This window comes from Anticarsia gemmatalis, chromosome 3 (genome assembly GCF_050436995.1).
Source record: "Anticarsia gemmatalis isolate Benzon Research Colony breed Stoneville strain chromosome 3, ilAntGemm2 primary, whole genome shotgun sequence".
Taxonomy (NCBI): Eukaryota; Metazoa; Arthropoda; class Insecta; order Lepidoptera; family Erebidae; genus Anticarsia; species Anticarsia gemmatalis.
In genome coordinates, this window is record NC_134747.1 from 7330054 (window position 1) to 7354539 (window position 24486).

Here is a 24486-nt window from a genome sequence, read left to right on the forward strand (position 1 = left end):
TTTTTGGCATCATGTCATTATACTCAAATATTACTTAACTAGTCTTATATAACTTGTAAAGGGAAGAACGAATTAGTCTATGATATTGTATGATTTTTACACAATACTTGGTTAAAGTTCTTCTTCTTTCATTTTATTTTTGATGTATAAGTAAGATCGTCCACCGGGTGCGCTGTAGCCCAGTTTGGCTGCGGCTCTGACGCACCCCTGTTCAGTGGTGGGCAGCTCGTCCACTCTGACGAGTGCGTACGCCGTGAGGTCCTCGCAGCACATCATGCCCATCCACCGGTCCACCAGCTTCATTCTCACGTCCGCAAAAGTTATCAACGGCTCGGGGTGCGGCCGAACTGTAACCAAACACCCCTAATTTGTTCATCCAATTTTAACACTTGTTTGACCTAATTTTGTTATTTCGACCCAACCCAATTATTAAAACTATATTGATGTTAAATGAATTATACAATGACCGCTCTAACAGTGGAAACATTTTACGCAGAACAACAAACGTTATTTACTTTTTACATGAGTTCTAACGTCGCCGACCGGGTAGTTATTTCATGTTAACGAGTAAGACAGTAAAGGTCATTAGGAAGAGACCATGAAAAAATAAGAAAAAATGTTTGAAATGCGACCTGTTTATTATCATTATGAGTCAAGTCGAGCGAGAAAAGTTAGGAGCGGAAATGGCGCGAGAAGAGGGGCTCGGCGGTGAGGAGAGGGTAACAATATTGCGCACCTTTATTGCGACGCTCTTTTTTGACGAGCGCACGGAAGGCTCCAGGCGTACGAGCGTACAAGAACAGCACTTCGAGGCCAGGCCGCGGCTCCATGATCAGAGTGGCCTTGTCCCACTCCACCTCGACACCCGGGCTTATGGATTCAAACACTTCTTTGATCCTTTGTACTCTCTTTAAACAAAACATACTCAACATAAATATAACAACCATATCTTTTTGTTGTTGTGAGACTGGTCCAAACAATAATAAGTATTTTTTAATTACAAAATCATATAACAAATTTCGTTTGAGTCTTTCTAATATGAATATGAAGGGCCCCACATATTACCTCGTTTAGCAATCAATATCTACATACTTGTATATCAAAACCGATTATGATAACGCATATTAAACGTTTAATCGACGGGGATATATCGGATATCCTAAATATTACCGTTGATGGCTCGATTGTAATAAGTTTATATAATTTCTGATAATTAACATATTTTTTAAGTGGAGATGTTACTTAGTAGATTAATATATATATTTTTTTCCTTAGCCTGTTTAATTAACCCACTGCTGGGCAAAGGCCTCCCCCATTCCCTTCCAAATCCCCCTGTCAGTGGCAAGATCCAACCAGATAATAATTATTATCCAAAATAATAACACGTACCTTAAATAAGTAAACAAACCTTTTTAGCCGGTATTGAAAAAAATATCGGGTACATTTCCGTGTTGTTCGCCCAAAAATAAAATATTTTCCACATAGAATCGATAACTGCATATGGATTGAATCGAGCGCCGCGTTCAAATTCCTCGCAGGTCGTGATGTTTGGGCGAGCGTCGGCCAGCACGCGGCTCCACCCGCTCACTGCACCAAACAACACTATTCCAAATATCCACTTGCACGTAAACATTCTCCTGTTTGCCGTTCAGTTGGTAATTTCACTTTGTTGTTTACGCTCATTGCTTTATATACCAAGACCGACCATAGATTCGATATTTATACAGACGGCACAATATCAACTTGTTTGCCTACACCAAATGAAACTTGAATGAAAGATGTCTATTACAAATTTCATACTATACTTACGACACGCATTATACCATTCGTTTTCTTTTTCATTCAAATCGCTAAAATTATATTATTATCGTATTTCTAAAAACGTTGACCGATATAAGTTTATCTAAATATGGCAATTTTTTAAATATAACATGATTCGCAGAGATTGTAATGGAAATGAACAGAATAAAAATATAACCCGGGGCAGCTCTTTACATAGGTATAGCTGTTTTATGATATATGTTCGTTTACGTTGTACAAATATTGAATTTCAACTTAAAAACGAATACGCCAGAATGATTTACTTTTCCATATTTCATGCCAGCCTCTTTGTGGCAGTTATAAAAAATGTTCACCGAACTTCATAGAGTGAATATTGGTACGCACGGTATTATCATCATATTTCATTTATAAATTCAAGACGCGTCTAGCTCAGTATTTATTCTTTAAAGCTGATCAAATTGCGTTGTGGAAACTTAAGGTATTCAAAACAGTCTTCAATATCCAAAATCAATAAATAATGCATTGCAACAGACTTGCTTAACTTTACTTAAATCAATCGGGATTTGGAAACGGGAATGTATACTTTGTTTATGTTTACTCAACCTCTCCGAACTCAAATAGTACCTATATTGTTCGTAGGTACGTTTTTCTTAAATCCGTAATTTACTGAAAACCGTTCTTTACATTTTGTCAGATATGCTTACAATTGAGCGTGTGTTTATTGGGCGTGAAATTTATTTATTCGTTTGAAGGAACTCGTTATTCAGTCTATATCATTTGACGTTATATTTATCACTGGCGCAACTGAATGTCTTCAGTGCAATTTGCACTAAACATTCCTCGTCGACTGTAAGTCGTAAACCACGTCACCTGGTCTCTAGGAACTACTGAATGAAAGTACTTCTGCGAATTTCAAGACTTCATTCCCATCTCGATAGAAAATATTCTAGATATTTATATAAAACTACATCTTTTACGTTTTACGATGCTAACGCTATAAAGGGCCGCTCATAATGTAACGTATATAATATCAACAAAAATATTGTATCGTGTATATTTTAAGAAAATGTATTGTATAAATATTGCAATTATTTACCAAATTATATTTTCAGCAATTAAGTTGGGTAGGATATGAAAAAAAGTAAGAAATAATCTGAACGAAATCTCACCAAATGTAATAAATATAATATCGATCATTTCTTTTCTGGAAATAAAAGGCATAACATACTCCATATTTAAGTAAATAAATACTACTGAGTCGATTGAATTGCCGAGAGAATGATCACAATCACAGTCATCACAGAAGCAGTGTTCCACGATAATTATCATAACGGTAGTCAGGTCATCAGGTGCACATTGCTAATAATTGGGAATTAACTCCTACTAATAATGGTCAGTAGAGAGTATTAATGTACACTATGTACAGGCAGGATTTATTCACATACCTGTATGTCAGAAAGTCGGCATAATATTCTAACAATAATACGAGTAAAAGACAAAGTGATTAATGAATTTTCATTCGTCATAGCGAAAGATTTCACATACCAAGAAAACATAAATGAAAAGTGTAGAAACAGATAAAACTAACTCAAAATAAGTTTTCTAAAGTTAAATTCTTTGGCTCAATGTGAATGCATCTTTTGGAAATGCGACGGCAAAATATTTTGCAACGCTAATGAGAAATACTTGAACAGTTACTTTATGTAGTTAGTCATTATTTTAATTTGTGTTTATATTAAAGATGCTTTGCTACACATTTATTATATGAGAACCGACAAGGTAGACATATAATTTTATATAATGTTCGCAGGCTAATTTGATTACTCAGATAAGAAAAAAAACAAATTCTTTATGGAACAAAGTATTCCCTAAACCTTTTTCTCTCGACCTAACTCTACACGAGATAACGTATCGCGTCCATAGAGTTCCGCAGCCACGAGGATCCCTTATAATTTCGTCGTGCCCTCCATCCGTCTGACTTATCCGTCCTCATATCACAAACTCGTGATTCCTTCAATTTGTCACCGATTTTTATGAAATTTCACAGAAGGATGCTTTTTGTATATTCCAGGACGGCGAGAAGTGAAATTCCACAAAAATTATTTAACGACGGTAGGTATTTTGTAAGCAAAAAGTGATTCAGAATATTTTCGCCGATTTTCGGTGTGATTGAATTCTTTACTTGAAGGTATCTATGCAAATTTACGATTTATTTAATGCGTATATTTATATTATAACCAGTCTGAGTAATTTATGTTTTTTTAAAAGTAATTGACAGAAATACTCTTTTAACATGGACTCTGGATTATGTTCTAAAAGGATTCGAAATATAGTAAAACAAAGTATAGATTCGGTATTTAATTTAAGGAGAGTACTGAAAATTCAAATCTAGATTTGTCCTGAAGCTGAATTACCATTAAGTGCCAATACTATTTAATGTTATTCATTATTTATCATTCCTCCAATCGATGGATCAGACCAAGCTGAGTCGTTTTTTCTAGTCAATGTGTTTATTATTTAGATGGGTTCTCGTTTTTCCCAGCGGCGTACCTTGATTACACTATATGGATACGTAAACATAAATATGTGTTTTATCTACAAGTTACCGATACAACCTTTTTAAATAATTTCCAATAATATGGAACCAGTTACAAGTACGCAAGTCGGTAAGAATCTGAGATTTTAGAATAAAACAACATACTTTACGAATAAATAAAAATATATAATCACTGGACCAAGCTTCAAATACCTGTCTTTATTAAATATACCTATGTAAGTATCATTATAAAATAATGTAAAGGCACATTCTGGTTAAAAATCTTCAAGAAGGTATGTAGAGTAAGGTTGTTCTCGGACACGTGTGCAGTATGCGCATCGCACTGGGATTAGTTCAGCTCCAACACCAATCACACCGTAAATAATAATATATTATTCACCACGACCATGCTATAGACACCTATACCGACCACAAATGGATTTTTGCGGCGCTTTCTCAATATTCAATTTCGTTGTTTAAACAAAGAAATTGGATTGTAGGAAACGATTATACTGGTGCAGCAAAATCTTGCAATTTGAATTATTGATACTGAAGTTACGTAATTTATTAGCTTCTACCATTCCATCGCGAAATTGTAGAATAACAGAAAAAGAAAAAGATTGGAACGCTCCGTATTCTCGTTATCTTTCGAGAAAAAATGTCTTCTAAATTAAATATCTGTACTGTATATTACATAATATATATGTTACCACGAACAAACGATGTGATCAAACAATAGTCGGCTGGAGATAACATTTGTGTTTAGGTATTAATATCTACAGACAGATAATACGTCTGACATGCAATTTATCGCGGGTTAGGATCTTCTACTCATATCTTGTCATTATCTTAGCGTTTATCTTTTTCTATTGCTAAAATAAAATACAATATACTTAACTATTTATCGAAAGATAACGATTAATATGTGAGACAGATGTGAATTTTGGCTGTTAGGCGTCCACTTTATCTATATAATTGTTATAAATGTACTGCGTTGCTATCCGCTGAAATGCTAATATAAAAAGATTGAATAGCAACCGGCGCAACCAATATCAATTAGGCATAAAATTCCCCGAGTATAACGTTTACGCTGAAGCTGACAAACACAAAATATCTTTAAGAATCTTCGATGTCATCTAATTTGATCATCGCAAGCTCGGAGACGTGGGTGTTCGCCTCCCCGAAATCTAAAATCACAATATTAACACAAGTGCCGCACAACGGCAACGGCGCAAAGCTTCCACGATAATTGGAACGAGAAGAAAAATATTCACATAGAAAGCATTATCTGAGACTCATTCCACGCTCTTATGACAAACGACAATTGAAAATTAACTGCTGTACAGTGTACAGTAAAGAGAACTTGAGATTACCCAACACATGTATTATTGATCACGTTTTAATTCAACTTTACTGACATTTCTCCGGTTATGTAGGAAACTTTTCCTCTTATTATAAACGACTAGCTGTCTTAAGAGTTTTGCATTTATTAAAAGAAAAATCCTTTGTAGCTACGTTGTGACTCTTACAATATTCCGTTGATGTTAGTTGGAGTATTACATTGATATTATTAGCAGAAAAAGGGAGCAATAAAACAAATATAGTTAAGTAAGTCTGGTTTTTATCCCAAATTTAAATCTCTAAATGTTTAAAATATATCTATAGAATCATTTCGGTTAGTATGACTCATCCAAGGCTGGCCGTATATCAAATTATATACTAATCTTCTCTAATTTATGAAAAGCGGATGAGGGATGTTCCATAAATAGTTCCACTTTCCTCGCAGAATAAACAAATCATGAAATAGTTTTCACAAAGCATGTAGATTATTAAAGATATTTACAAACATCATGCCAGCTGTAAAACAAAGCCGAAATATTTCACTCCGAGTAGACAGAACTCTATGTAGAGCAAACAGAAAATACGTATTGAAATGAAGACTATATTTCTTAAAGTAGTTTTGATACATTCCCGCTGTATAGTTAATTGAATAGATAAAACAAATGTGCATGTAACCGAGTGTGGCGTATCTTGTATCTGTCCGCCCAGACTTTCAACCGCATCTACTCGAGATAACAGAATTGAATTTTAATTCAATTTTCCAACGAAATAATCATGTTTAATAGTTTTGAACAACTGTAACTCGCCCGTACTGAATTCATATTGTATCAGTGTGTTCAGATAACTAACCAGGCGGCAGATAGACGTAATTGACTTGCATGAGACAGCTATTGTGATTTCGCTAGATATCTATGTAGGTAATACAATTACTTCTGCTATCAAACATCAAACGCGCCTACCGCCTAGCCGCCTACTTTACTCATAGGTACTGTATAATAGTGTAGCCCTAGCCACTGGATGTTTCTATCAAATTAACTCGCCCCAAAATAATGCCCGGGGATATGATTGCGCAAATTTTACAATGTGAAAATAGTTAACTACTCTGTAACATAGAGTTTTAATACTATACACTATTTGGTGTCCTCATAGAGGTTCATATTGAAACATTTTGTTTTATATTTCGTCATTGTAACAAAGCAACAGTGAACCAGTTTTGAAATAATAATGATCAAAATTTTCCATAGCGATGTTTTTACGCGTACGTATTTTTCGCTAACAATGTGTTGACATAAAAAGTTTCTTAGACTTTATCTACTTTAACTGGAATACGCTGGCGAATTTTAGACCCGACGATTTTGTCAGGGTGATTATGTAGGTAAAGGAACATGTAACTCTTTTAGCTATGTATATAGGAATATTACATCGAATAGATTTTTGATCATAACGTAAATTAATACTGTTAGTAGGTACGTAGCTATTTATAAAAATGATTGAAAACAAACGTTAGATCTGAGACCTGTATTAATTCTATATTGCATACTTCGACTATTTGTGTTTAAGTATTAATAGTTGAAACATTACCAACAATTTTTGTCATTACTAACGTAGTAAGGTAGTAGGTACCAATACAATATATAAAGCGATGTGATTTTTCAAATGAACTGGTGGCGCGTGTGAATGACCGATAAAGGTTCAACAGCTGATACAAGGAGCTATAATGTTACCTTGGGCTCGAGGTAGAGCCATCATCATTAAACGGCGTGGGTAATAGAAGGTACTTTGACACCCGGCTAAAGCCACCCGGGCCGACCCACACTTTTTATAACATGTGGGACCACTGTTTTGCAACGATCCTCACTTAACTTTAAATGTGCTTTAAAACATAATATTTCGCCTTCATCATTCATAATCGTAAAACTCAAAGGCTTATCACTACATGCCAGTTGAGGAAATTAATAAATATAGGTATTTGTAATTGCTTCCACCAAAAAATATTTAAACTATATGTCTTTCACCTTTATAAACTTTAGTACTTATAGACCAAACATAGGTACTATGTAGGTCGAATAGATTTCAAGAAGATTAATTAATACCGTCGTAGTCATTAAGCTATGTCTATTTTTCTTTTAAAAATATCAGTTAAAAAAATAGAAATAGCAGTTTATTAAAAGCAAACACTATTAATATACGAACTTAATTTAGCATGAAAACGTAGAAAATAGTGTAGTGATTCGCTTTTGACGGTCGATAGCGGAGTGAACGGGCCGAGTACATTGATCCGTGTTGATAACTCTATTAATATCTGTGTCTCGAAATGCGCTCCGCGAGCCAATCAGCCACCGAGCGCCGCACACTGGACACTATCGTCCAAACTTTGGAAAAAATAGTAAAAATTATGATCTGAAAAAATAACGTGAGTGACCGAATTTAATTATTATAGAGCCGTATAAACTTCTATGTAGAGTTCGTTCTTAATAACTGTAGGTTGATGTTAGGAATTAGATATAAATAGCTTTAGTAACTGTATTACCAATTGTTTTAGGTTGTATTGTAGATCCGCTATATAACGAGTAGGTCAATATTTGATGATATAAACGTATGTCACGTCAGAAAACAGTTTCAATATTCTTATTCATTAAAAATCATCATCTGTTTCAGTAAACCTCAAAGCATAATTTATTATTTGTTAATTCATGTTTACAGCGATTGGGTTATTTCTCTTTCTTGTCATACTTAATTAGATCATTTGGAAGAAACGAGGATGACCTTTGAACGCGATTAACGCTTCGAGGAAACTTAATAATTAATGGTAAACGATTAACAAATAACAACACAAAGATGATTTAGCTTTGTTATTTAATATTTATTTATGTAAATGTATTCTTATAGACTAACTCGCGGATAACGTTTTACATTCAGTCTTCATCTTGTCGTCGAGTCGTGTGTTTACTTTATCATACAAACAACTTGTATAATATTTTAAGTACGTGCGGTGAACATATTATATTTTTTCTAGTTTATTTATGTAGTTGTCCCAGTGTGTAGCATCACGCCGTTGATACGAACAACGCGCGTGTTCGTGATAGTGCTTCTTTGCGCGTTGCTTTACGATCATGTTTTTCTAAATAGATGCCGCATTTTATTTCACTATTAGTGAATTCTCTTTTAATTTAAATAATTAAATTATTTTTCGTAGTTCCAGCTTTTAAGGTGAGTACGTATCATGTATTAGTTTATAGTGTATGTAAGATTGATGGAAATTGCCGGTAATATGTTATTTACACAAATTGTAAATATAAATATACCATTTTTCATTTGATGTTTAAATATTGTATCATATAATAACCAATCGACAATTGATAACTAAATTGACACGTATGAGTAGGTGATTTAAATAATAATAATATTTAAAAAGTTTTATAATGTGTCCTCAATATTTAATATTTTTTTGTAATTTAAGTCAGCAGAAAATCTCATAACAATTAGGCATACAGATAAACAAAACATTAGGAATTTTCCGCTACAATGTTATCGAACATCATCTACCTATCAGCTGGACCATATTCGCTGACTATTATGACAGAATTATTACTATCAATATAGTGCTCCTTTATGTCAATCTATTTATGTCGTCGGTTAAAATTGCCCAATCAACCAAAATAAACACATAGTAACCTTCACGGCCCCCATGCGAACAGAAACCATTTGTTTTTTAATCAACATCGGTGTGTATGGTAGTGAATCAACAATCAACATACTCATCACTCTCGGACACGAACACCGGCCATCTATCGGTGTATTGTTGAGACTAATAAATGTTATCTCGTAATACGGTTCACAGATCGTACATATTTTGTGCACCAAAAGCGAAAAACATTCGAAATATTCCAAAGTTTTGTGTCAGGCACATTTATTCGTTTACAAATTAATTGATAACAGCTTCAGCTTCGTGAACCTTTATCGTATAGAATGGACTGGAATTTCAACATGAAGCTTATTGTTTTTTTTTATTACTTAACATCTGTTGCTTATTGTTTTGACGATTAAAACGAAGAGCGTGTTTGGCGATGTGTAGTAAAGCTTGTTACCACTCGGCCGAAGCGTGACTAGTAACAACAAGTTATATTTACGTTGAGAAAATATTTACTCTAGCACTACACCATTGCGTGAACTCTCCACTCAGTCTCAACCGCCGCTGCCGCAGCGACTACTTTATACACATACATTTATGAACCTCCATATACCATACACTTTTTTTCAAATGTAGTGTTAATCTTAGTAGATACTCAAAATATACAATGTCTTTACGATTATTATGACGAACACGGTAATTTTTTTATTATTATATTTAAATATTTAGTTCGATCATTTTGATACTCATTCGTACGATATTTACATTGTGAAATATTTATAAATACAGTAACCCTCCATAAAACTATTTTTACATTATATAGTCGTTTCATTTAAGCAGTACAGAACATTTACGAATATATTAAATGGTGACTCTACAAAACAGCCGCAGAGAATACAATGTACAATAACATTCAAAGAACTTACAAAGATTATGTCAATATTTTACGCGGAATTTCGTACAGCCGCGGAGGCAATCAGGCTCCACAATAGCTCATTTCAGTGCCTTCCGTGCTCAGGTGTATGTCAAAACGCTTAAAATATTGTTGTCACCAAGAACGATATTTCTTTAGCTGCAAAAATGTCTCAACCGCTTTTGTAGGCGGCTCCCCAAGTTTTTCTTGTAGTGATTTATGTTTAATTAGAGTGTCCTTCACATTTTTATGTCATTCCAAAATAAGTTAAGAAGTTCGCGACGAGGGCCCGGGAAAGCTCCGCGAAAACTTTTAAAACAATTATGAGTTTGTCAAGGCGACGTTATGATACGTGAATTCCTTTCGTTCCAGCATACATGAAACAAGTTTATTCAGACGCATGCATTACTTAGTACTTAGGTATTTAATTATGATGAGAGATAGTCACCCGGTGTCAAATCAGAATGTTGTGACCTGCCTCTTGACGAGCAGTCACGTACTCGCCTACTAACTGATAGATAGGTGCAATAGATTTATTATCTCTAAAAGTAATCAATGTAACATTGTAAGCCTTAAACGTGTAGGTACAGCTGTAACCGCTTTAGTAACAAATTAAAAATAAATCAGTATTTTTAGTACACTATTTGAAAATACCTAAGGTCCTAAATCCGAGTCGCGTTAGTCTGGTTTTTATGTATTCGCGCACATAATATACCTAAGGTCTCCAAGTAAGAGATACTGTATCAGTTGATACAACGTAACCCAAACAAAAGACACTGACATACCTATTTATACATATGTATCACACTACTGTTTAGCTGCAAACATTCATAAGGAAAAATAATATGTAGTAACTAGATAATACCTAAGTGTTTAGAAAGACGCTATAAACGACTAATATCATCAGTTACTGAAATAATTGCGAAATCCCATTTATTATCTAAGACTTCTATTTATAATGTGTCATCAATCAATCAAGAACAATCTATAATTATACTAATTACAATATTATACAACATAGTATTTATTCCTGCGAGAACACGCCTTAAGATAATCTGAAAGTTTCCATTAATTGATTACTAAGACATTACACAATTTGCATCATCTTTTACTGTTAGTTATCTTCATTTATAAGTTATGTATTTGAAATTACGTGCATTTTCATAATAATTACTGATAATACAAGTGATAACCAATAATTGGAAAGCCCAGTTACTGTTACAACTTATTAAGAGTTGAAGGCAAAGGGAAGGTTTATGGAGTAAGTCCCCTCACGTACAACGTTCGTCAGAGATATCACCATGTATGGTGTATCGTAATAATTTATTATTATGAGACATGTTCGCCGCACCAGGGTTTTATTACACGATATACCCACGGGTGTCGAGTTAATCCGTTCAAATGAATTAATTTGGCATTATTACTAGCAATGAAGAAAATTACTACGATTATTTAGTACAGCTACCTGCGACTAGGGACACATCTACTTACTCATATTCAAACATGAACTGATTTATCAACTAAACTTATTGACGATCTTACATAATTAAAACAATTCGCTATTGACTTGACATCTTTGATTCTTTTGTTTTAGTATTTGTTCCATATATTACTAGACATAATTGTAGGTATGTAGCCACATTATATATTCACTAGCTTTCGCAGACCTTCGCGTAGAATTTGATTTGTCGCAGAGATTCCGCTCTCTAGGGAATCGAGCATTATTCCGGGATGAAAAATGGTTTGTTGTTCTCTAACCCACTGGCAACTTTACTGCGAAGTGCTTTGAAAGTTCTCGGTTGAGTAGTTTCAACGTCTAGGCACAAACATGGACGGAGAGCCTCTATATTTTGGTCAAAAACATTTTAAAGGCTAAGACTTGCCATAATTGGAAATCTGTAATAATAAGGAGAAAAAAACAATTTTTATACGTAACTGGTCAACTAACTGCCTATGACTACCTCCGTGGCGCAGTGGTTTAGGTCGCCACGCCGATACCACTGCAACGGGAGGTCGTGGGTTCGATTCCCACACGGAGCAATTATTTGTGTGATCCACAAATAATTGCTTCGGGTCTGGTTGTGCTTTGTGTCCGTTGTTTGTATGTTTGTAAAAGTCCCCGCGACACAAGAGCAATTCTTAGTGCGGGAGTTGTCTTTTTTAAAAAGAACAAAAAAAAAACTATTATCAAAAGTGTAAAGTAAGCAAAATCACTAATATGTTAATAAAAGTATAATATACCTTATTTATGAGCGGACGACATTTATTACTTTTCTCCGCGAGATAAGTAATAGTCGCGACCTTAGACTATCTCAACGTAAACATTCGATATTGATACTTAGTATGTACTATGCCGAGGTGTTTGACCACTTGATTGTCGTATTTAAAGTACATTAACACTTTATTAACGGCGTTTCAATCATTTATGAATTGCTCTTACGATGGATGAAACAGGACAATAGACAAAGTTAGGTTTTTGCTTCTTTAAAAAGTAAAAATGACTGATGATCTAACTTAGATTTTCAGTCAAGATACAGCAACCAAGCAATTTTTATAACATCTAGCCTCTAATAGCATAAATTGTTAAAGAAACATTGTCACATGAATATAATAGGTGAACGTATTAGCTTCGCTAGAGCAAGTTACATAATATTAATAACGAACATGCATGTAAATAGCGAAGCATATTTCAAAGAGATACAAAACACGTGTACAATACACAATAAACAATAAAGTATGTTGTACAATCAGGTAGCAAAGAACACTTAATAATATAATAGTTACCTTTGTCAATGCATAGGTCTCGTTCAAGCTACCTTTCCGATCCATTTCCGACCCTAATGATATTGATCGCATTAAGAACCGAGAGGGAACATGGCCACCTCTCAATATTTCTCCGAGATCTTAAGCCTTTGATATTCGACAAACAATAAGAGCGCCAATGGATGCTGCCAATTCATATTTACTGACTATTTCTGCGTGATAATGACATTGAGATAACATTTATCTATTTAATTACGTGGGTGTATGTAATATAGGCGATATGATGTGATTTTATATGCTGGAATTAATATCCTGCACTTCATATTAACACGTGCCGCTGAAATTATTATTGTTATTTGTTTACCTATTAATTGTAAAATGAGTGCTTACGTACTAAAAAATGTACATATTTAAACTATATTCATCAAACACTAAAAGTACTAAGTAGAGCAATACCTATTTATTCAGTAACAGAGAAGTACTACTACTGCGACAATTTCAAAATTTAAAAAGATCAGGCAAGAAAAACTAAAGATAAAGTCATTGACATTTCCTTGTAAGTACATATATGCGGGTGGATACGGTACTACATAATAATATTAACAACGATATAAATAGCTACCTACATGTTCAATATACAAAGATAATGTTTACCTGTCTATCTAATTAGGTAAATAATGTTATCAATAGTACTTGTAGGGCTGTATACATGTAGCTAATTAAGCAAACGCAATTAGGGACAATGTTTAATCTAACACAAATAATTGTCTAGGTAAATATCTTAATGATACTGGAACCCGAGTGTAACTAGCTAACACATCATTGAATGTGTTCCCTTTTCGTTATCATTTGTACATATATTATGATTGTCATGTTAATTAAATATATGAACGAATTGGATAGTATACTTAAAGAGCAGTCAAAAGTGACAATTACCAAATATATCTGCCGTAATTATGACAGCATGTTTTCCAGCTTTGGGATTAGAGCAGTTAGTCCTTTACATAACTGACAACACATTGATTGTAGGGTAATTACAATGCATATGATAAATGTGCTCAGATGAACATAGTTGATGGAACGTGTTTTAAGGATATTAGCGGTCGAGAATGCACAACAGATAATGATGTATTTATAGGTAAATGACCAGCACAAAGTGACATTTTACAGCGCCGTCGTCTCTCGTTTATCGATCATGATTCTAAAATATATAAAGCACTCAAATAGTAACACGTAATGTTGGGAACTGCATATAGCTACGTGTTTACGTTCGAAGCAAGTATGTTACGCGTGTTATTCACGCCCAAATGACAGGTGGCAACTGTTTATCGCCGTTTCCACGGCACACGGTTAGAATTTATTATTAGCCTGCGGGTTTTCTCGTTAGTTTTTCATGATATACTCGCAGTAAAATGGTAATACCATACTAAAGTTAATTTTGATTTAGCATCGATTTAACGAGCAGAATGGTCGTACTACATTTATTATTGAATGTAACCGCTTGATTTGCATCCGCTATTTTGTTGTAATGTACTTAATTATTTTATGTCATGTAACCTCGACCTAAAGAACGTCGGCTATGCTAATGATCAGAATAATTCTATAGAGCGATGAGTAATAGAGCATTGTAGTTTACGAGTATACCTAGTATATTGAATGGCAGTAGTAAACGAAGTCCCCACGGGCCTAGCACGTGCACATATGTATAGTAGGTACTAGGTAGCTAGGTGCCAGGCCGAGTCGCTTTTAGTGCGAGATATCGAGAACAGGTGCACTAGCACATTTTATATAGAGTTTAGATATATGCGACACATCCATTTTGGATTCAAAGATACCTTCTTCCACGTAGCTGCAAAATTTTACGAATCAAATGGACAAGTATAGAAAGTTAGCAAAATAAGAAGTTCTAGAAAAGTCTTAAAAACAATCGTTTCATTATATTATCGTATATGTTAATTACTCGTTTACCATCTAAACCATCCAGTATTCCAGTACGACCAGTACTTAACTTTTTTATGTTAGTCAAAGTACCTAATGACAACGTAGACCAAGTGGTTTAAAAAAAAAGGACTTTCACTTTAATGATATAACTAAGACTAATTACATTCGTATACACAATTCGAATATTTTCTTGGAATTCGAATCTTAAACGCAAAAATGTATACCGTCAAATTCTCTAAGAAATAAAAAGTAATTGGTTTACAAATAAACATGAACGAAAGCTAGTAAAAAAAAAATGTCGATGCAGAATCATTATTTTTTCTCCTGCAAAATGTACATTTTCGTAGTTAAAAGCTTTATGACGAACATTCAAGTTTTAAAGTGTCGCACAAAGTGAGTAATAAAGCAGCTGCTCTCGCGTATCGGTAAAAATAAATCACCACATGCACGGCACCGAATTTATAGATCACTGATTTATTTGCGCCATTCTCTAACACTAAAAAGTGTTTCGATTTTATTAAGACTTCAACGAAGTAAACGATAGATGGAGTGGTATTACTTATCCGAAAGATCGCCGTTAAGGTGCCTGCCTGACTCTACCACGCTGAAAGTATACGGGAAGCACTTTTGTCAAGTGTATAGATGTTTGTAATAAATTCTAAAAACTACTTAGGTCAACGCAGTGCACTTTACTTGCTTACCGTGAACATTTTGTACAAACTATAAATTTGTTTTCTTTTTTCCAGAATTTGTTATTAAAATATGACTCCAACAAACGGCGAGGGCCCGGAGCCCCCGCGTGTAGTGGTGCTGGACGGAGGGTTCTCCACGCAGCTCTCGTGCCACGTGGGTCACGTCATCGACGGAGACCCTCTGTGGAGCGCACGCTTCCTCTATACTCACCCAGAAGAAGTGGTCAACACACATCTAGACTTTCTAAGAGGTAAGATCATTTTATATGGCTTTTGTTAAAAATACAGAGTAGGTTATGTTCAAATAACACAAGGCTTCTATATCCCACGCGAATTCTCTGTATCGTGGGTGCTTTCAAGTACACAAATCACATATACAAACATCCAGGCTTGGAACAAATATCTGTAGGCCATACAGAGTACGCAGACCCCGCCGCCGCTGCGCCATTCAGAGAATTTAATTAATTTCTGTGTTTTGTTTAAGAATTTGTAAGATTTTCTAATTTATTGTCAAGAAACATGGAAGAGTCTCAGTTTTTAAACTACGATTTAACGTTACCTTTACAGAATACATTGTAGAATTGCATCGCAACGGAGATGAGTTTGAATTGTTAGGTAATGTGTAGCTGTAGGTAGTATTGACGTATTGCGATCAGCATCGAACATGGCGCCACGATAATTACCACAGTAATTACGACGATATCGTCAGAAGCGCTCGCCATTAATGGCTGATGCCGACGTCTGTGTATTTTAAAGCTGAAATCCTTATGTGAATATAATGACACAATGCATTGAGTGCATTATTATGCCACGCGTCGAGAAAATATGTAAAATAGGAGAGCACGGGCGTACTATTATTATAATTTATAATGTTGAAATAATATTAAAAACTTAGGTTTTGGTTTAATATCCATTAGATAAAGCCAAACTAAAATATGTTGGTTAGCATGTCGATACATTTATATGGTTCACTATTTAGGTAGATCATGAGATAATTAATTTAAAGTAAGTCTACATTGACCGATATTAATTAATGTTTAATATAGAAACGCAAAAAAGTATATATTTGGACTAATCGTAGTTATTAGAATCAATGTTCCAAAAATGACAAACGTCACCACACTAGCCACATAAATACAGAGGCTCATAAACGTACGTGGCAGGCGGTACGGCACTAAGTACGAGCGTACATGCGTGTTTTGACGAATTACACGTTAGGTCGCTTTTAGCCCGTCATTTTCATGCATCTGACAGCGAGAGTGCGACCTCGTCTCGTGTCATCGTCCTCTGAAAGCGCTTTTCTTCGCCACAAAACGGACCGTTTCTTTTCATAAGGAAAAGCTGAAAAGTGTCTGCAAGCAAATAACTCCCTGGAGGGAAAAGCCTACTGCCTTGCTTTGCTGCCTCTTATAGAAGACATAATGTGAAAAATATAAAATATGTCCACGTACTTTGCAGAATCATTCATGTTTCCGTTGCGTTATAAAGCGGCGGACACGAGATAATATATTTTGATACAAGCCCACCGCAATGTATGTCCAACTGTAATGCGCTTATTATCATATTATTAGTATTTTGTGTTTGTAGGTATATTGTCCTTACTGGCGTTATACATGAAGTAGAATAAACTGTAGAAATATTATTAACTGTATAAAATATCGTCGCAAGCACACATATTTTCCCGCTAGGTAAGCCGCAGCTGTTTCGCAGTGATTATTATGATTGACGCTGTAGCAAGTTGCCAAGTGATGCCGCTATTTCTCCCTCATCTGCTAACTACTTCACATTTGCATAGTACAGGCTCGGCAGGCGGCAAGCGGCACGAGGCGCGACTCCCGCCCGTAATGCAGACGCGTCGTATACAAACTAGAACTCGGGATACACAGCGTTGTTGCCATTAATCACCTTGTCTGTCTAATACCTTTCCATTCGCAAGCAGAGCGCCGTCTTCTATTTATTACATAATTATTTTCTTCGACAGAGAACGGTTCCTTTTGCCGACCTCGCTTCCGTATTATTGAACTAGCCGAGCTCGTGTTGCATTACTAAGTTTTAATAATATTAATTGTTTACGCCCCTCAGCCGCCTCGCTCGCACCCCGTTATATAGCAACAAACTTGAGCTCCGGCAATATTTATCGTGCTAGTTTCGTAATACCAATTTCGGAGTATGTGTACTATTAATTAACGTTGACAGGAAAAGCATACAGATATCGGTAAGATGGTTAAAAGCATGAATCTTGGGATCCATTTGTTTCTATTTAACACCAACCTGCGGTTAGCTGATGTGATTAATGTATATTTCATAATGACTGTTTGCGGGCTATTAAATATTTTTATGATTAATTTTCAGCGGGAGCCGATTTAATAATAACAAATACGTACCAGGCGTCAATAGAAGGATTCGTAGAGCATCTCGGCGTTACGGCGGAGCAGAGCTACGAGCTGATCGTGCGAGCCGCAGAGCTGGCCAAGCGTGCCCGCACTATCTACCTCGAGGAGTTCCAGGACTACGTCCAGGATGGTAAGTGCTTGCTAACAGCTAGCCATTTGCACTTTTTGCTTATAATATATTAAGACATATCAAAGAAATTACAATATGAAATTTAGGCGTAGATACGAAACGAAATGACGTTTTTGCTAACTTAGGTATACGTTTGAAAAAACTTTTAACAAAACATACTTACCTCACACAGCATTTACATTGATCAACGATAACGGCAACTGTTAGTCACACTGAGAATACAATATACTCACTCAAATTTGATTTAGAAATAAGATTCCAAATAAAAAATCTAATATGGCGCACAAAAGCAATGTCTATGATGAGATAATGAAAGTGTCCCCAAAGTAAACGACTAGGTAATTTTAATTCCTACTTTCATTTTGTGAGTTCTGAAAATGACGAGCTTGTGCTCGTTCATTTTCTACTAAACAGGTAAATAGGCTATAAAACCACTCAAAAATACGCATTTAAATCTTTATCACGGGTTTATTTCAGACATTTTACGTTCAGTAGGTATAACATTTTAGAATAGCGAGAACGATGGGTACCTACTTGTGATTCTATATTAATAAAATACACTTAAGTGCCCGTGTCACTTCCCTTTTATGTTTACACTTAACATTTAAGAGATTCTTAAAACACGGTAAAGTCAAAAGTCCGTAACAGATGTAATTTATTATTTAAATTTATAAAATTTCAAGAATGTTTGTGTTTTGCTCTAAACAAAGATTCTAGGGTCCGCACCCGCAAGGGTCGGGTGCAAGCACGCATTAATTACACTTTGCAAGGGTTGAAAGTTATGTGTATTCGCGTAGATAATGTACGAACATGCTGGTGGCGGGATGGTATAAATATGAACTACGTATGTTTATGGTAATGTATACCTGTTGTAGATCAGATCCCGCTGGTGGTGGGCTCGGTGGGGCCCTACGGAGCACAGTTGCACGACGGCTCCGAGTACACCGGCAGCTACGCTGACACCACTTCTGTCGAGGTACCTTATGTTTCATCATTGATCATCATCAATACAACCATCATTTCTTACTTTTATATTACCCAATGCCAGGCAGAAATATTCTCCACCACATTATTACATACGTAACATACTCCCCCTTGGCGTTTACTACTTGTTACGGAACTAGGTAGGTATTGTTACTTGCTAGCAATTAGTTAGTACTTATTTAGATATTATCGGTTAGAACTACATACCTAACTGATAACCTTTCCACTGACGTCTTATAAATGTATACTATTCCATTATACTCTAGTCGTACTTATAGTCGCCTACCATGTAACATGGGTAGGCGAATACAAATATCCGATGTTCGATTGAGCTGAAATTTTGCACGTATGTCGATGACAATGCAATAACGGCCGCAGCTATTCCGCTACAGATCAGAGTTTCTACCATAATGTGCAAAATTCACATGTTAAAGCCGAGTTGAGGTTGTGTTTCATTTTAGAATTTGTAATGTTCCACATACATACATTTACATGCCTTTATTTAATTTAATGATACTACTTACGATACCAACGCACTGTAAAGATAAATATACTTAATTTTAGTAACTATTGTAATGAGTGTACCCAATTATGAGTGTATTATTTAAACCTAGTCCGCAAATATAAATAAATAATAAATGTATTTGACCGGCGCCTAATTGGTTCTTTGTCTGATGGTATATATTGTCATTGAGTGCTTTTAGGGCGGCAATCGGCCGAATCGATCTTGCTCTAACGTTAAAGGTAAAGCTTTCTAACTAAAAGCTCCAAATTCCACGAGTGAGTGTTTTTATTATTCTACATTAACTATGCTGTTCGATTTCAGGGTTCCATTTGGCATTTACTAGAGTTTTCTAGTTATTCTGACCATTCTTATTTTCTACTGAGTGAGATAATTTTTCTAACTATTTTAGGTTGTAAAAACATTTTCATGGTTAATCTAAAGAATTCTATGTAACGTCATAGGCATAGGTGGCATCATATCATTTAATGTAATAGATGTTATTCCGTTCCTCATTTTAAATTTTTCGCCTGTACCCATAATATCGTTTACTAGTCGAGCAAAATATTTAGGAAAAGATACTGTCTGAAATGTTAAAAATAGATACTACTAGACTTCAGAAACTGAAGTTTCTATTAATCATCCTAGTTAACTTACTAGCTAATTAGTTTGCTAGCTGAAGCACCTATAAGTAGGATGTTTCATAAATGCCTAAGTAGGACTAAGCAAGTACCTACTAGTATAAGTAATATAAAATATCTCTGGGAATAACGAGTTTGATGCTAGGTTAGACTGCCTTTTTTAACAATCTACATAAAATTACGAATTCAGGGATCTATATTAAGGTAGGTTGTGTTATGTTACTATACTTAGTCGCGAAACATGTCTATACAGAATTAAAAGTCAGGTTTCATTCTTAGTGAGTTACTGAAGAATCTATTCTCAAAAAAAATCAATGAAAACGCAAGAAGATTAATATTTCAAACAAATTCCACGAGAAAGCGAACACACAAAAACTATGAGTCAGGTGCTCGATCATTTCTACAGAACCCCGAGAGCAATGAATGCATAGCCTAATAAAGGCCATTGAAAGCGGCGGCTAAATCGTAAAGAGGGCCGTAAAGTTGCCTGCAAATTAAAATTTACATCGGCAATATGAAAAACTCCACTCCATTTCTCTTGTTTTTTTTCCTGTACCGACAGCATTTGACTGGGGTGGACAGTTAATTAACGAAACCTAGAACAAATGGCTATCTGAAACAAACATGAAGTAACAAAATGTGCGCCTTAATTAATTTTAGCTCTTTTATTGTTCTTATTAATTGCGCGTTTTAACTTTTTTATACTGAAGGCATATTTCGTCAAGAGATTTTACGTATGTAGGTACTTGGGTAGACTTTAAAGCCTCCGTTGTGTTTACATATACTGTATGACGGAAAGATAAAACATTTTCTTGGTGTTGGGTAACATTCGACATTCACCCCACCCGTTTACTGATACAGTCTTTATGACTAAATTCTTGTCCTCGGCCATGTTGTAGATTTCATCACAGAGTGTAAACTGTAGCAGTTAAAACCATTTATTACTTACCATTTGTATTGTGTAGACTTGAGATATTTCCCTTGCAAAATTGTAAGGTCGCATATTTTAGGACACATATTTTTCCATTAACAATACATAGCATTTTTCTTTTTTTCAGACTATGAGGGAATGGCATCGACCTCGGATTCAGGCCCTAGTTGAAGCCGGAGTCGATCTCCTCGCATTGGAAACGATCCCTTGTCAGGAGGAAGCCGAAATGTTATGCGACCTTCTTAGAGAGTTCCCTCACATAAAAGCTTGGCTCTCATTCAGTTGTAAGGTAAGAGTGTATAAGTAGATAATACTGCCCTGTTAAACTGCCTTGTTTCAATTACTTTCAATTTACTTGAAAGCACATAAAGAAACCTTTTCAAACAGGTGTTCTCGTATATTCAAAAGTAAAATGAATGACTTGTGTAATAGCTTCTATAAATCCTCGGAAGAATTTAGAAATTCTAAAACAACAAAAGTCACCAATTTGTATGAGGCTGATTTTGACATATTGCGTTACCACCTTGTTGTGTTGGAGCAAAGCGGGAGAGTTATTTTTTTTTTGTACATATTTGAATACACTGGGTTGGCACACCGTGAATACCTACATAGCTAGATACAAAAAATATTCAAATTGAGTTTGTTATTCTGGTGGGGCAGATAGCAGAAATGGGAAACGAAAACTAAATCACTACAGACTGTTAAAAGTGAAACGCAGTTCTGAAAAATAAAAGGTTTTTTTTAATTTAGTTCTTCTTGCTCCCTATAATACCTGCCTTACCCGTTATTTAATTTTGTTATTGTAGCAATATCGTAAATACCTGTTCTATACAAACGTTTAAGCACCTTCAAATCAATATGTAGTTCATACAAATCAGTTTTAGCTAGAACACGTGTTATAGGTACATACGAATGTTTCAAAACTGAATGCTTATGTTGACATCAAAGTTCGTTTAAGTTTTCCTAAAAACTACTTATTAACTCATTTACATACATGTGTATGTAACTAGCATGTTTTATAACGTTTTTTATTTTCAGGATGATCAAAGCATAGCTCACGGAGAAAGTTTCCAAAAAGTAGCTAAGAAGTGTTGGGAAACGAATCCCGAGCAGTTAGTGGCCGTGGGAGTGAACTGCTGCGCGCCGTCCTTTGTTGCAAACCTACTGAAAGGCTTCAACGACGACCGGCCACACGCCCCCATTCCGCTTATCGTTTACCCCAATTCGGGCGAAAAATACAACCCTCAAATAGGGTAAGATTTCCAAGTTGGATAAGTTATCTACGGTTTAGTTTACATATTCCCAAGTGAATGTAATTGACAAGATTTTTTATTTCAAATGTAGGAACAGCCTCAAATTGCTTAATCTCATTATGCAAACTTGCTTGCGACTAAGAAGCGTACCTACTCTACCCACTACATAGAGATTGTGTAGAAAGCTTAAACAAATGTTGTTCGCCAGGTGGATAGACCGCGACAAGTGCGAGTCAGTGGAGGTGTTCGTGCAGGAGTGGCTGGGCCTGGGCGTGCGCTACGTCGGCGGCTGCTGCCGCACGTACGCCGCAGACGTGTCGCGCATCCGTAACCAAGTGCACTGCTGGAGAGATCGGTGGCGTTTCCAGGCGAAGTACCCCAACGTGCAAGCCAATAGCACCGCTCACTAAACTCAACTTAAACGGTTGACAGTTCCTGGGAAGTCTGCCATAAAATGTACATTTGATATTCGCTTCCTTCCCTCTGAAACATTTTAAAGAACTGAATAATTTAAAACGAGGTTATCGATGTGTTTTTGTTATAAGGCTACCCTATTATGAACAAATATAATTATTTAAAAATGTATGTGCCATTACCTAAGCATTAAGTTACTATAAATGTGTCTATACTTATTTTTGAATAATATACAATTTTATTTTACGATACAAATCTTAGGATGATTTTTAATTCTAATCCACGCCGGCTGTTTTCGCAAGAAGGCGGAAATACGTACCAGATTTCCTCAAAATGATCATAATTTATTAGCTTTATATAGCGACATGTCAGTCTATCCCATATTTCAATCAAGTAATCATTAAAACGATTTAGACCGCAGCATCTTAGGATTGGGATTCAGTTAAATTAATCCTTTGAGAATTTCTTTACAAAGAACCTCCAACACTAATCGACATTGGCACTGAAAGACTTGTCGTCAGACAGTTTGTAAGGTTTGTAAACTGCTTCTGAATTCCCTAATTATAAACGTGGACATAAAACTTATTATTATTTATTAGCAAACGTTCTATTTCTTCTCGTTATTTGAAGGCAGTATTCTCGACACCAAACAGGTGATATATAATGAAGGTTTAGCATATTACAGTAATACTGTTCAGTTCGTCATAACTCAAATTTATATGCCCTATAGATAACAAAGCTTCAAAATACTAAGTGTATATATTATTATAAATGTACATATGTAAGTTATGTGGTAAGATTTTGGGTAGAGAGCGTCGCCAACGATTTACGAGCACAATATACCATTTTCATTAGAGGTCTCTTGGCGGAGTGAAAAGCAAATGGTGCACAGTTTTTTTCTATAATCGCTGCTGATATTTTATATTTACGTGAGTAGCGTTTTGGTTCTGTTACTCAAATTGTAAATTTTTGCAAACGTAAACTTTTTCCTTACTTAACTGCCAAAATGTTGTTGCTTTTACGAATAAGCAGGTAGCCCAATGTAAATTAATTGAGCAGGTGATACCTAATTAGATCAGGAAAAAAATAGGCTAGTTCTTTAACAAGTTCACGCAGCTGGAAGCTAGTAAGGGAAAAACGAACTAGATTAACCTCCGTGAGTTTAGTGCGGTCCAAAGTTAACAGTTACAGGTAGAATGCACTAACTATTATAACAACGTAAACTATGATTGATACAGAATACTGGCTGCCAGCCCAAGCTGCTCAACTCTCGTGAAATTGCAAAAATATAATGATATTGCACTCGATCATAATGTAGTTCTAACAATGTAACATAACCTACCTATAATAACCAAATAGTTTTTAGTATCAGTCGAGCAAGTCCTAGAGCATTTTAATAAAGATTTTTAATTTTTGACTTGCGTTTAGTTGAATAACATGTCATTGTCATTCAATAATAGAGCTAAATTTTAATGGTCTCCCTATTTTCCAACACTTTCTTAAAATTCGACAAGATCGGCCTGGGTCACAAGTAATAAGATGGTCATTGTGTCGCAAAAAAAGACGTTCACGGATTTGTGGGTTCAATTTCAGCCTTTATTTTCCCTATAGCTTTATCCATATACGCAACAAACATTTG

General features: G+C 35.3%; 2 protein-coding genes across 3 annotated transcripts; one reads left to right on the plus strand and one right to left on the minus strand.

Moving 5' to 3' along the window:
* Nucleotide 1: 1 nt before the first annotated feature.
* LOC142987422 (uncharacterized) lies at nucleotides 2-13209 on the minus strand. Of its 2 annotated transcripts, none has more exons than XM_076136161.1 (3): nucleotides 12988-13209; nucleotides 737-908; nucleotides 2-347 (listed from the first exon to the last, which is right to left on the minus strand). In XM_076136161.1, exons 1-3 carry the CDS (start codon nucleotides 13057-13059, stop codon nucleotides 112-114), a joined length of 480 nt encoding a protein of 159 aa, XP_075992276.1. In that variant the 5' UTR covers nucleotides 13060-13209; the 3' UTR covers nucleotides 2-111. The 2 variants fall into 2 exon arrangements, with proteins under 2 accessions (XP_075992276.1, XP_075992275.1); XM_076136160.1 differs by lacking the exon at nucleotides 12988-13209 and adding an exon at nucleotides 1409-1638.
* On the plus strand, nucleotides 8608-23107 carry LOC142987421 (betaine-homocysteine S-methyltransferase-like). The gene is made up of 7 exons (XM_076136159.1): nucleotides 8608-8869; nucleotides 15654-15850; nucleotides 17952-18122; nucleotides 18998-19098; nucleotides 21308-21469; nucleotides 22219-22433; nucleotides 22642-23107. The coding sequence occupies exons 2-7, from the start codon at nucleotides 15670-15672 to the stop codon at nucleotides 22841-22843; spliced, it is 1032 nt and encodes a 343-aa protein (XP_075992274.1). The 5' UTR covers nucleotides 8608-8869; nucleotides 15654-15669; the 3' UTR covers nucleotides 22844-23107.
* Nucleotides 23108-24486: the final 1379 nt, after the last annotated feature.

Excerpts from the sequence above, each read along its gene's own strand:
- LOC142987422 (XM_076136160.1), bottom strand. The coding sequence starts at position 1,633 with ATGTTTACGTGCAAGTGGATATTTGGAATAGTGTTGTTTGGTGCAGTG. Across the intron at positions 909-1,408 it reads TTTCAATACCGGCTAAAAAG|AGAGTACAAAGGATCAAAGA; the intron begins GTTTGTTTACTT and ends TTTTGTTTAAAG. Across the intron at positions 348-736 it reads AAAAGAGCGTCGCAATAAAG|TTCGGCCGCACCCCGAGCCG; the intron begins GTGCGCAATATT and ends GTTTGGTTACAG.
- LOC142987421 (XM_076136159.1), top strand. The coding sequence starts at position 15,670 with ATGACTCCAACAAACGGCGAGGGCCCGGAGCCCCCGCGTGTAGTGGTG. Across the intron at positions 18,123-18,997 it reads CCAGGACTACGTCCAGGATG|ATCAGATCCCGCTGGTGGTG; the intron begins GTAAGTGCTTGC and ends TACCTGTTGTAG. Across the intron at positions 21,470-22,218 it reads GGCTCTCATTCAGTTGTAAG|GATGATCAAAGCATAGCTCA; the intron begins GTAAGAGTGTAT and ends TTTTATTTTCAG.